The 13,866-nt window shown below is 43.8% G+C and overlaps 1 protein-coding gene across 2 annotated transcripts; it reads right to left on the bottom strand.

Annotated features, from left to right (window-relative positions):
• Positions 1-9,110: 9,110 nt before the first annotated feature.
• Positions 9,111-13,303, bottom strand: LOC147421112 (protein NRT1/ PTR FAMILY 7.2-like). Of its 2 annotated transcripts, XM_086504291.1 has the most exons (7): positions 12,833-13,303; positions 12,375-12,592; positions 11,496-12,034; positions 11,056-11,272; positions 10,687-10,926; positions 10,532-10,606; positions 10,281-10,414 (listed from the first exon to the last, which is right to left on the bottom strand). In XM_086504291.1, the coding sequence occupies exons 1-6, from the start codon at positions 12,969-12,971 to the stop codon at positions 10,538-10,540; spliced, it is 1,422 nt and encodes a 473-aa protein (XP_086360417.1). In that variant the 5' UTR covers positions 12,972-13,303; the 3' UTR covers positions 10,281-10,414; positions 10,532-10,537. The 2 variants fall into 2 exon arrangements, with proteins under 2 accessions (XP_086360416.1, XP_086360417.1); XM_086504290.1 differs by lacking the exon at positions 10,532-10,606 and having other exon boundaries at positions 9,111-10,414.
• Between the last annotated feature and the right edge of the window lie 563 nt (positions 13,304-13,866).

Below are 13,866 nucleotides of genomic sequence, written 5' to 3'. Positions count from 1 at the left end.
GTAGCTGTGTGACCCTGTGATGGACTCTTTGATTGGTCCTTCATCAGTTTAGTACCTCCAGCTTCAGTCAAGTCTGATCTGACTTGCCATGCTTCTTTAACCAGACTCTGAATTGAAACTATCATGGATTCATTTGATCTAGATACTACCTTCTCCCTTGTTTTCTGTAAGTGCTCTTCATGAACCCCTAAACACTGAGACTATAGTTTCTGAATCGTCCGAGCATCTAAACACTCTAGCTATTATGGCATCTTCTTTGCCCTATTCTCTATAATCTTGGTTGCTAGCTCTCACTATTCTGTCCATTCATCAACTACCTTCTCTTTGCCTTTTGCCTTCATATGGCTTTCTGCTGCTCCCACTTCTTGGTTTTAGCAGTTTGCTTCTTTTGGAATTTCTTCAATTTTGACACCTTTAACTCTAGCCACCACCCTTATTAGCATTGGTTCGGGTGCTTTCTGTTCTCGGGTACTGAGCTACAAAGAGACCATATTTTCCACAAGTATAATAATTCAAGCTTCTTTTCCCAAAGTCACCTCTACCTCCGCCAATACCGCCTTGATATCTGCCTTTGCCACCACCAGTACTTGTGTTCGACGCATTCTTCTTGGAGCCACTTGCTCCATCTACTTTCACTGCTTTAGGATTTGTTAGTGTAATCATTGATAAGTCTTTCCTTTTTTTGAAATTATGAATCTTGATTCCACAACTATTCCAAATGTGGCCATAAGCCTTACAATATGTGCACTGTGAGCATTCATTTAGATCTGTGGTCTTTTGATCTGCATTTTGAACATCAAATATTTTTCTAAAGACCTTGTCTTAAGCCATTTCAGCAATTTGTTTCAACATTTCTTCCAATTTTCTGGTCCACAACCCCTTTAGCTTTTTTAGCTGACTCACTCTTAGATGAGCTGGAAGTTGTAATGGACTCTGACCCTTCATTAATTGCATCAGTACCATTGGAATCCCTCTTCTTATGTCTTGTAAGCTCTTCAATCTTTTGTACATAACTTCTGACTGAAAACTTGCCTTACTTTATCTTATCTAGCTCACACAGTATGTCTTCATCTCCTCTATTATCAAAATACTCGAGGCAGAATGCTTTGATCAAATGTTGCATGATCTGAGCTGACATGTTGGATAATGGCAGTACCACTTTTTGGCTGCCCCCTTCAATGTTTGAGAAAAATATTCTCCCCATTCATCCTCATCGATGTCCTTTAGCTCAACATATTGTTTGAAAGCCTGGATGTGTACACCTGGATCATCTTTCTTTCCCCCTTTGAAGATCGAAAATGAGATTTTCAAGTCAGTAGGATGTTCCAGGTTATTGGCGTTGATTTTTGTATTCCGATCTTCATTTACAGTAGTGATCTGTATCAACTTCCCAATCATTGTTATCTTCAGCCTCAATCACTTGGTTGGTCAATTAGAGTTAGTTCAGATCAGATTAAGACTTTAATTATCAAATAAGGAGAAACTGAAATGAAATACAAAGATCCAAACTGAAATGCAAAGACTGGAACTAAAGTGTAAATAGAGACAGGAAACAACACTAGAATAAATTCATATCAATGTAAGCACATTACATTAGTGTGAGCCAAGTCTACTTGAGCTTAATGATTAGAGTTACAAAAGTACAAGAGCATCAAGAGCTCCAAGACACTAAGAAGTGAGTAGTGATAAAAGTCGAAGAGATAAGTCACGTAAAACTGAGTAGTGAGCCCTATTTATAGTCGCTAGATTGGGCCTCTGAACAACTATCCCCTGTGTCACTTATCGCAATAACTGGTCTTGGTAATTACCAGCCCACCATCCGCCCATCTAAATCTTCGTCTGGAGACTGTTCTCACCATTTTCACTCCCTATCGGTGAGTATGCACTTATCGGTACTTTGAGACAAGGTTTCTTATGTGAGAATGCCACTACAAGCTTTGCACCTGTGTTAATGAAGATACTCTAGAAGCAGTCAGTGTTGCAGATCTACAACTTTATGTAGAGGTGTGAAGGTGAGGTTGAGTGATAAATGGAGAAGGGAGGTTTTAAAACCTCTATTGCAAGAGGTATTTGGAGGGAAACGTGGGCTTGAAGAAGGAGATGCAGGTTTCCATTAGGAGATTTAGGAGGTCATTTGGAGGGCCTTCTAAGAAATTCTATTTCTCTCTCTAGAAAATGTTCTTAAAATATACTTGCACTTGTTGCATACGTCCAAAAGGACAATTGAACACTCAGAAAAGTGAACCTTACTTTTCAAAAATCCTTGACAACGGTCACTTTTTCATTCAATGCGTGTGTCGTTTTCATGAAGTACACGACACTGATTCAAAGAGCTTTCGTCATCATTGAAATTAAAAAAATCACAAAATTATCAGTTGGTGTTTTAATTTAAAGTTTGTGATACCGCCAATTCGTCCAAAATGACCAAAAACTTTAAAAACGTCTATCTACTTACCTCAATCTGATAGCCAAAGAGAGAGAAATTGTCAAAATACCCCTAAAAAGGAGATTTTGCCTCACGACGCGCGGGGGGTCATCTGGAAAATTCCAATGGCCCTTTGTGCGCCGTGAGGCAAAAAATAAAAAAGTTGGATCACAGTGCGTAGAGGGTCATCTAGAATCTCCAGACGATCCTTCGCACCATGATCCAAAATCCCCTTATTAGGGGTTTTTTGGCGATTTCTCTCTCTCCGGGTGTCAGATTGAGGCAAGTACATATGCGTTTTTAGGTTTTTCGACGTTTCGAAATGCGTTGGTGGTGTCAAAAGCTTCGAATTCCAACATCAATTGACAATTTTGTGATTTTTTAAAATTTCAATGATGATGAAAGCCATATTAAATGAGCGTCGTCTACCTCATGAAAAAGACATTCGCATTGAATGAAAAGGCGTCCGTTTTCAAGGACCACTGACACCTTTTTTATATTTTTCTTAATATCAATCTATTTTTCTATGTAACGTAAGCTCTTCTTTCATTGGAGGAGCGCTTTTTCCTCTCTCTTCTAAGAGGCCCTCCAAAAGACCTCCCAAATCTCCTAATGATAGTTGGAGGGGGGAGAGGATAGATATAGCAGTCTTGGAGAGAGTAAAGAGGAGAGAGAAAATGTCAACATGTTTTTTGAAAGACTCCTTTTAGGGGGGCAAGTCAGCAGCCTAGAGAGAAAAAGAGTGGGTTTTACACCAACTTTATAAAAAAAGGTTCAAATTTTTTATTTTCTCATTTTATTAATAAAGAAAAGACCCCTCCACCTCTAATCCTATAAGTTTGACCAGTCAGTTTTAAGACCTGCCACACCCACCATTTCAGTCCACATGGCAATCTCCCATTTGCTCATTCATTAATCGCATTTTTAATCCCATAGCAAATAAAGAGGCCCTCCTACATCCCATTGCCTTTCCAATGTGAGATTCAAAAGGTCACTTCTATAATCAGTGTTTTTTGATACCAAGGCTAATTATCCTTAAATTTGTGACTTTTGGTTAGCCAATTTGCACGCATTTTAAATCTATAATCAATGCTAGTTAGCTCTTTATTCAATGTTATTTTTTGCTTGTATCCCCTCTACTTGGGATCGTTCCCCTGGTGCTTCTAGCCCTCATCCAACCTAGGGTGCTTTGTGCCCTCCCCCCCCCCCCCCCCCCCCCCCCCCCCCTCTTTTGTGCATAGAGTTTTGCTCCGCCGTGGTGCTAAAGTGGAATCCAAGGCCCTACCCATGTAGGAAGATATCATCAAGATTTTGCAAATGCTTGTGGCTGGAAAAATGGTGACAAATGATGGAGTTGCTCCGATGGATGAAGGGGAAGGGACGACTTCGTGACCTTCGATCAACACCATAATGAAGGGTGAGGCTCTGACAAGGGGTCCAACCCAGATGATTAATAATCCTCTCTTGGAGGACGAGGCCCTCTTGGCTAAAGAAAAGAAAAAGAGCTAGTCCAATTTGCTCAAGGAATCAACTTTGAGGTGAAGACCCTCAAGGCGAGTGTGCCCCAGGGGCCGAACTGTGAACAAGGGATCAACAACTTCTACTACTCTCAGACCAAGCATCTCATAAGCAAGCATACTAAAGGTTTTAAACTCCAAGGATGGCGCTAAAGTCATAGCTGCTTAGGCATCAATTGAGGGAGGGCAGGAAATCTAAAGAATGTCAAAGATCGGCTTGAACACGAGCTAAAAGAAATAAACAGACAGTTAGAATGCGGCTCAAATGATAACAAAAGAACTTGCTCCCAAGTAAAATGCAGTGGGATTTTTGAAGAAGGGCTGGCGGATCGCGCCTATAGTGCTCTAAAGAAGTCTCTATTGCAGCAAGTGGACGTTGCAGTGGCTATCACTCTCACAATTCTGCTATCACTTATTAAAAAGCAGCTAGCCACCACACAAGCTAAGCTTAATAACAAAGGGTCTCTGAACAGGTGTGCCCAGTGACAAGAAGCTTCTTACTCCCTCTGGGGGCCTGTTCTCCCATTTGGCTTTCCTGAATTTCATGTGTAAAGGAAGATGGTTTGACAGGCTCTTCGTTGTCAGCACCTTCATCTCAAGTAGCGATGAGATCCAGTCAGCTTGGTGAGAGTAGTAGCACCTATCAAGCCGGGAAGCCGTGCAAGCATACTGTAGGCTTGTGTATGTGAAGATCGGCATGCTATTACAGGGACCCACCTCTCACAAGTCAAGCATAGCCCATTTCTCATAGAGACCTAGCCATTTATTTTTTTCAAAACTTGCCAACAAACTGGTTGAGCCTGTTCTAAGGCTTTCTCTTCTCCACCATATTAAAGTCACGTATTAGTAGCCACTCTCCTTCAATTGGGGAATCCTTAAGGTGCATCCACAATTTGGCTCTATCCTTGGCATTGCAAGGGCCACATATGTTTACTATGGTGATAGGTTGATTTTCCTAATTGATTTTCACTCCTAGGACTCTCCTAGAAGGGCGATTTAAGACCACTTTGGGCTCCATGTCCTTGCCCACAACAGAGAGGAAGCCATTGAACTCGTCCACTCCCTCTCCATAGAACACCAACTTCTTCCCCAATGCCTATTTTCTTTTGTTGCGAGCATCCAAATGATGTTCTTGGATGGCCCAAAATTTTACTTCCTTATCCTTCTAACTTCCTCCATTAGAGGGCGTGCTTCTTTCGGGTCTTCAACTCTTTCACGTTCCATGATTGGATAGCTAAAACTTTCATCATTAGGAGAGAGGGACAAATTCCTCAACATTCGATCCCTGCCCCATTTTTGCATGCTTGAATCTAGGAGAGTCAAGAGGCTCTCCAGCAACCTAGGGTTCCTTCACCTGGAGCACCTCAAAGGGATTGTGGAGCAGGAGGACACAAGTCCCTCCCTTTAGTTGAGCGTGCAAGGGGAAGGGGGGGGGGGGGGGGGGGGGGGGGGGGGGGGGGGGGGGGGGGACTTTTCCTTTCAAGGCTCCAGTATCCGTCAATGCTACAGATTCTCTTGCCACTGCTTTCACCTTTTTTATCCTCGTCAGTCACGTGACTTGCACAACCGATGAAGTTGTTACTGTCATAAGTTTAGGTGTAGAAGGACTTCGGGGATTTGCAACGTGAGGCTCTGATTTTTCAAATACTCCTCCTGCAATTTGGTGGCTTTGTTATCGCACATCATAGCCTCTTTTTCCTCCTCTACTCCTATCCCCATGCTAAAGCTTGGAACCTCTTTGCTCGGAGTATACAAAAAGCTATCAAAAGCTCAAGCCCTCGGATGAAAAAGGCTCGGGAAGAACGTCGGAAGCAACTCAAAGAGGAGGTTGCTCATCTAACTTCCAAAAAAGCTACTAGGTTGGCCTTCGAAGAAGAACACAAAACATGGCTGGAAGCTAAAGCCAACCTAGTCGAGTAGCAGCTCGAGGAGGTCAGGAGGGCGAGATTGATATCCACGGAAACCTTCCTTCAGCCAGAGGCCACCAATCAAGCACACTTTTTTAGGGCCTTGAAAATCAAGAAAAGTCGGGGCTCCATCTACTCGCTCAAATATGAAATTGGGAATGCTACACAAGACAAAGATGAAATGGCTAGGATGATGCTTGGTCATCTAAGCCAAATCATTGGCCAACCAGAGACCCCTCTCAAGAAGTGGATGAAGCCAGAGCAACCTTGCTTGAGAAGGTTAATAGGAATTCCGCAACCTAAAGCCAATCGTCTTGAGATGGCCTTTTCTGAAGAGGAGTGCTTGCTTGCACTGCAAGCTCTTGGCAAGGAGAAGTCCCCTGGCTAGGATGGTATGACCACTAGATTCTTCAAGGAGTTGTGGGATGACCTCAAGGTCCCATTCACGTATATGGTTAACCAAGCTTTTGTCAAGGGGTCATTAGATCCTAGTGTGAAAAGAGGGCTTATCAAGCCTATCCCAGAAATAGGTTTGTTGCACGCATCTTAAGCATTGGCGTCCCATAACTAAAAAATTTTGTGGCTTACAAAATCATTGCCAAGGCAGTCGCTCTTAGAATTTCCCCCCTCTTGGGCAGAGTCATCTCCCCTCATCAGCACATGTTTATCAAAGGAAGGTCAATATATGACAATATCTTGGCAGCAATGGTTGGCATTGAGTACACAGCCTTTATGAAGGAAGAGTTCATTTTGCTTCAGCTAGACCTGGGCAAGGCATATGATAGGATTATGTGGTCCTTCATTGAAGATGTTATGAAATCATTGGCTTTGGGCCTTGCCTATGTCGTCTTATACACACTCTGGGTGCAAGCAGTCAATCTGAGCTCTTATTCAATGATAGAATTGTGGGCTCCTTTGAATCCAAAAGATCTATCAAGCAAGGTTGCCCCTTGGCCCCTCTTCTCTTTGCCATTGGGTCGCATCCTCTAATAACGATGCTCAAAGTTGCTGTTGTACGGGGCAAAATTCAAGGTTTAACTTTGCCCGGCAACGACCAGCTCCTGGCCAAGATGTTTGCAGATGACTCCTTCCTCTTTTTGAAAGCCTGCCCTCAAGTGCTCAGGAAGGCGCTAGAGATTGTGCAAACATTGATGTGGCTTCGAGGTTGAAGTGTAGTATGTCTAGAGTGATTTTCCTAACAAAAAACGACTCATTTGACCCATGAGTATGGTCAAGAGAGATTGTGTCTAAAGGAAGGATATTTCGATATTTGGGCGCCCCTTTGGGGGTGGACATTACACATAAGCAAAGGTTCCAGTGGATCCTGGAGAAGATCCAAATAAAGATGAGAAGGTGGGAGTATGTGTTGCTTCCCTTGCTGAGTTTGGGTCAAAGTGATCAATACATATATGCTTCCTTACATTGCCTTCACCAACCCGCTCCTCAAAATAGCCAAATGTAATTGGAAGGAGTTTTTGAAAGCTGCTAACATATTCTTATGGAGAAACAATACCAAAGCATCGTCGCCATGGCAATGGTCAAGTGGGAAGTTATCGCTCGATCGGTAGTCCAAGGAGGCCTCAGAATTCTCATCCCTACTGTCCATGTTGAGGCCCTGTGTTCCAAGTTTGTGGTCTCAATCACTAAACAAGACCAGTCTTGGGCCATCATGATCAAGGATATGATAGACAAGGAAAAACTTTGCTCTAAAGGTGGTCAGTGGAAAGGGATTAAGGTGCACGACAAACTATTAGCCCCGAGGTGGTCTAGCTTGAGACTGGGTGGCATCACAGGAGAGCTAGTGCGAAAGTACAATAGAGCAACATGGGTACTCGAATGGGATGAATTAACTAGATACTTCCAGAACTCCATCTCGCAATGGTCCCCTTGGGCTGTCTAAAGCTGCTGGTGTAATTTTGAACCCTTATTGGAGAGAAATTGCAAGAAGGATGAATAGTAAAAGACACCAGCGGTTGATCCACTTCTGGGATGGAAACAACAAGTGCTAGAAATCCTCTGACCAGTTGGCTGCCCAGTTTCAACTCAATGGCAATGAGAAGCTACTTGTCAACAGAGTTGTAGAAGGCCTGGACAATATTCCGCCTAGAAATCTACTTTTGAGTGGAAAGCTTGGAAATGGCCCATGAGTAGCCAATTCTTTAGACCTCATACCAAGGGCATCAAGAGGTTGATTGGTTCGGCCTTTTGAACAAACCGTGGAAGAAACAATGGTCGGAAGCTCGATGGGTTGAGGCCACAAAGAACATTTGGAATCCACAGTGACCTCATTTTATGAAGATATTTCTGTGGAAGGTATTGTGGGGGGCTTTGCCGACAGGCGTTAAGATTCAGGCACGTGGTATTAGGTTCGATAGATGTTCAGGGTGCAGATTGGCTAGCGAAGACCTCGCCCACCTTTTCACGGAATGCCCGATAATTAGAGACATGGCAAGGAAGGTGTGCAAATGGATACAAAGAACATGGAAGATAGGGTTTCTCAAGAAGGATTTGTGCCTTGGTGGGAAACAGCTTCCAAGTCCTGCACTTATGATCTGTACTCAAATTGTTAGATATTGTTATTTCAGTAATATCTAGAAGGTTAGGAACAGTCGTGTATTTGATAACAACCTCTCTATGGCTAGCTTCTCACAAGAAAGTAAGGAGATAATATATGTGATAGGTAAACGGCAAAAATCAAAAGATTGGCTTAGGATGACCCTCGCCATCCTGTCAAGCCTTGTTGTGTAAAGGACTTGGCTTTTGGTAGTAGTACGTTAATGATGTAATCATCTGTCCCTCAAGGCTCAACAAATCCACTTGGAAAATCTAAGAAAATAGAGTTAAATTTTTAAAAAAAATATCGGTTATTTTGCAAAATTTCCTCTTTGAATCTACCTTCACCTTTAAATGTCGATTTTGACATTGGTGTGTAAGATCAAGGCTTGCCACTATTTCGATACCACCTCCTCAAGAAGGATTTGATATCCAGCTCTTACACATCCATTCTACATACCACCATGGCTCAAGACTTCTCAAGGATAAACCTTTTAAGCTTCTTGTTTATAGGTCAAATTTTGAAGCATTTGCCTGTGCACTCTGTCACAAAGCTCTTCACAGAGAGAGAGCCCAACCATCAAGACGAGTTCTGGGCAAGAGGCTATGAACCCACATAACATGGCAAGAGGGGGCTCATAGCCCCTTGCCCAAACCCTTGTCCTCACACCAACACTCCTCAAGAAGGATTTGATATCCAGCTCTTGGTGAGCATACACATCCATTCTACATACCATCATGGCTCAAGATGCTTCCCAAAGAACATTGGAAGTGCAGAACTAGAAATTTCATAACTACTTCCATGGGTCCAATGTTCAGGAAAACTGTCTCAACTTACAATCGAGCCGGTTTAAGCGGCCAAGGTCAAGTCTTTGAGAATAGTCACTCTTCTGCCAGTTTCACGGAGATCGTGCAAGAAAGCAAGGAATTGATTGTATCCATTGGTAAAAGAAAGGACTCGAACAAGTGGTATAGGACCATTAATGCCATTCTGATGGATACATACAAGACAAGGCACAAGAAGAAAATAGAAGAGAAGACAATACTTCAACTTGTCTGTGGAGAGAAGGGGGTGTTCCAGTAGGGCGATCATGGCATAATTGAAAAGGAGGTGGAGAGAGTGATGAAAGAAAGTAAGCTCCTTTCAGCTTTACTGATTGGCATTAGGAAAATGCGACAGATCCAGATCGACTTTTATTCTGCTCTTTCAAGCAAAAGAGTATCTTGCAACTCTTCAATGTTCTTGCATGGTTCCTGACATAAATGTTTTTTGGCATTTGAGATGTGAAGTCTGCACAATGGTCTGGACTAGAGGCAGGATATCCAATTATGGACAGCAGGATGCAAGGATGGCATCTTACAGGTAAGGAACAAGTATAGACAAAGGTGGTCGGAGATTTGCAGCGATTCGCAAGAAATGATCGCCAATTGCTAAGATTTGCGAAGAGAAACCATTGAAGTGAGGGTAACCATGGTGATTTCCAAGGGCCTGCCAAGTCATACTCAATTTTAGAGTGCACAGCTCCAGGGCATCCATTTACTTTCCTTCAACTTCAATGATCAACCTTAGGCTTTGCCAGCAGCACCCATAACCTTTTAAATACCAAAGAACAGACCTGATAGGGGTAACTGCATTATAAGTGCAAGGCCACTTTCCCCCACTTTGCTTTTGGCACGACAATGTTTCAAGCAGAGTCACTGCAATGCTTTTTTTCTTTGATCAGATTCAAGTACGTATATGATCGAGCAAATATTAGAAATGCCAGAAAATCCACTGCAACCACACCAGCTACTGTCCAATAAAAATAATCCAAGTGACCCTGGTTGAGGTCTTGTGAAATCCAACCCACTCCCCCACTGCGCGTTGTAATCGATGTCACAATGTCGACCATAAATGTGCTTGCATAGTTTCCAAATGCTCTTGCAAGCAGAGGTAAACACAATCCCAGGCTTCTCATGCCTGATGAGACCTCTGAATAGAAGAAGTCCATCTGTGCCACCACCATGAGGACCTGCAGGAAAAACTTGCGGACATTACACTCCTCATTCATCACATGTGAGTGGGAGGGGACCCTCCTTGATCCCAACTCAAGGACAGCTCTATGCAACATGCAACAAGGCATACATACATGCCCTCAAGCAGCAACAACACGCACATAAATGCCTCCCTCTCTCAGCACATCGAGTATGACATTTTGCGATAGCTGCATTCCACATTCCAGAGCACAATAAGCATTTGAAATTTCTATAGCATATGCATGTTAGTTTGTCAGCTCTGCCAGACCTGAGAAATGCCCACCAAAACGTATTGAGGCACAAGCCAGAAAATGGAGGTTTGAACATCTTGCCCATTCCAGAGGAGACGGGCCATCTCCACAGAGGCAGCTACCACCATAGACATGACAGCAACAACAAGGCCAGCTCCCATGCGCTGGAGCTTGGTCACCGACTTGGTCAGCCCCAGCCTCGTCACTACTATATCATACACCATCCCAAATACAACGTTTGTGCCAATATTGAATACCTGTTACCAGAAGCCAAGAAAATGGCATAGGTTAAGCTACTCAAGGCCTCCCCCGATTCGTGAACAAACCGTACACTATCTTGGTTGGAGTTGAAGATTTTAGTCTATTCTGGTATCAAAATTGCATACCTGCATGCTGGACGGCGAAAAGGATAGCTGGCCCATGACTGCCCCTTGCTCCGAAAAGACTGTGCTAAGTTGTGCTACTGTTATATTGTAAATGACACCCGTCACCCAGATCGGAAAAATGCTCACTAAGCACTTCACTTCTTCTACCTGTGCTACCGTGCATAGCCTCCACTTGCTTCTAGGTCCTCCATCTTGTATTGCTGCCTTATCTAACCACCTGCATATTAGTTTCAAACGATGCAACTTTTACTTAGGGTTACCACACAAGTTCCCATCTTTTTAGTACGCATTCTACATTGAGTGCAGTCCATTGCTCATGCACCATTAAATGCAAAGATAAAGGGCATTGTTCCATCAAAGGATACATCAAGTCCTGATGCAAAAAAGAATGTGAAGGCTCTCAAGCACGTGGTACCTCATGACAAAAGGTTCTGACAAACCTGAATCGATCAGTACGGACAAGCTGAAAGCCTTGAGACGATGGGGACTTGTCAAGCAAAAGGGAATGATCTGTTATTTCAGCACCACAAACATCTTGAGCATGAGGAACGGACAGGTTCTTGTTTCCAAAGAACTTAGTCTTCCAAGTTGCCGCAACTAGGACTTGCGCAATGCGGGCCAGCGGGTTGCCACCTGCTTTGGAATGTCGGAAAACAGGAGTTCCCGCTAGAAAGAAAAGCAGGCTTGCACCTGCTGTAGCAGCTCCAATACCAAAACCCAAGCTCCACATTCCTGCATACTCTAGGCTGGAGAGTACAACCAATGCTACTCCTTGCCCCACATTGCAAAAAACAAAGAAGAGATTGAAGAAGGTGCCCTTTTCCTCTGGTGTGTCAAGTTGGTCACCGCCTAGTGCTGAAAAAGGGGGCTCAAATGCACAATAGCCGATTGCTGCCACATATAATGACACGTTTGAGAAAACCCACCGCCATGCTCCAGTGCCCGTCGCTGCCGCAAACCCACAGAATGCACTGCAGCCCTGGAACATGGACATCATCAACATCATTCATGTCATACCAAGTCGTTTCTGGTTGATTCACAATAAAACAATGATGAAATAGATCAAATTTGTTACTCTCATAAATGAAACAGATCATCACAAAAGAAGCATCACAAAGATACACAGTGTTGATCAAAGGCATACAGAAACCCGCAGGTTCTTAAAGCAGGCAATCAGTTTTCAAGGCTTGTAAACAACCTAACACAGACAGCTTTCATGTTCTTTACAGCCACCTTGCCCAAAGAAAGCTGTAGCTTTACACTCATGCACCTGCCCATAAACCACTACCCAAACCTTCCAAAAATGCTCGAGTTCTCACCAGAAAATAGAGGGCAAGAAAGGTTGTGCAGCCCCAGTAGCGGCCAATGTACGCATTGCTGAGAAAGGCACCCACAACAGCAAAGGTGAACATGGTACCCATGACATTGGTCACATTGTTGACTGCCACCGCATTCACTACGCCCCATTCATCGGTCAAATACAGCACCAGATTAAGAAATATCCCAGCAAATGCTACATTGGCAGCACCAGCAGCACCTGCAGAGCAAGAGCTCGACACACCAGCAAGTATTCGAGTGTTGTGACCACATAAATATCGGTAGCTTTAAAGAGTTGACATTACCATACCCAGCTTAGTGCTGAGAGCTTCAAAAGCACAGGCTCTCTCTCTCTCTCTCTCTCTCTCTCTCTCTCTCTCTCTCTCTCTCTCTCTCTCTCTCTCTCTCACACACACACACACACACACACACACACAACCCCAGCGAATTAGAATCAAACCTAGAATGAGAATGGCTACCCTCCATCCACCGAGATGAGAGGTTCTGGAAGTAAGTGGTTCTGGAAGTAAGTGGGTTGCCTTTGAGATCAACAAGCTGCCCCGCCGCTTCTCTCTCTTCCTCTGCATCGCCATAGCCATCTGGCGAGCTTGACTTCACGCTCTAAGAATTACAATCTGCAGACGGTAATATAGAGTGTCTGCGGGGGACCCGTTGAAGAAATCATTGGGAGGACATGGTAGGTAGCTTGATGAGGAGCAGAGAAAATGATGATGTGGGTTGGATGTAACTCGGTGCAGATCATGAGCTCATGACCTTTTAGAGGGTTGATCATAGCTGGGTTTTTGTTCACTTTTAGAGGAAATAGATTGAACTTCTCTGCAGATCCAGAAAATTTGTTTTTTCAGAGCAATGCAGCATGTCCAGTCCATCTCCATCTCTCTCTCTCTCTCTCTCTCTCTCTCTCTCTCTCTCTCCAGGACCAGCCTCTGCTCTCTCGCGCGCGCTCTCGCTCTTTGAATTTCCATTTTAAAATTAGACGCGTGAAATGCAATTTGAAAGTTGAAATTTTATACATGTCACTTTTTTATTTTTTATTTTCTCGAATGTCATGTGGTGGAATAGAGTGCGATATTCTTTCCTTCTAAATTTGGAGGTATGCACCTTGCAAATTTGCAATCCACTTGGCATGTTGACCCACATGTGATGCTGGTCACTCTACAAGCAAATTGGCTACATCCTGCCCATAGGTATGGCTGAAGAGGCAAGACCATAGTGGCCCCGCGATTGTTGAGTACCTCCCCTCAGGTTTAAGTGGCACGGGCATGGGAGGGTGGGATCTACGGCTGAGAGATTGTGGGCCGTAGATCTGGAATGCGGGTACCCTAGATTACTTTTGTAAAAAGTAAACTAGGGTACCCAAGTTTTGAAAGTAAACTAGGGTACCCACGTGGGTTTTGAACCTGTGACCTCACCCATGAGAGGCACACACCCTAACCACTACGTTGTGCGCGCGTTGTGAAATGTGGGGACCTA

The sequence above is a fragment of the Adiantum capillus-veneris genome, chromosome 28 (genome assembly GCF_014529385.1).
Source record: "Adiantum capillus-veneris isolate H3 chromosome 28, ASM1452938v2, whole genome shotgun sequence".
NCBI lineage: Eukaryota > Viridiplantae > Streptophyta > Polypodiopsida > Polypodiales > Pteridaceae > Adiantum > Adiantum capillus-veneris.
The sequence above is the reverse complement of the archived record's forward strand: the minus strand, read 5'-3'. Positions and strand labels throughout refer to the sequence as shown.

Coding starts and splice junctions, on each gene's coding strand:
- LOC147421112 (XM_086504290.1), bottom strand. CDS start 12,971: ATGGCTATGGCGATGCAGAGGAAGAGAGAGAAGCGGCGGGGCAGCTTG. Junction 10,927..11,055: donor TTTCGCCGTCCAGCATGCAG/GTATGCAATTTT, acceptor TTCTGGTAACAG/GTATTCAATATTGGCACAAA. Junction 10,415..10,686: donor TTTTGGTGGGCATTTCTCAG/GTCTGGCAGAGC, acceptor TTTTTCCTGCAG/GTCCTCATGGTGGTGGCACA.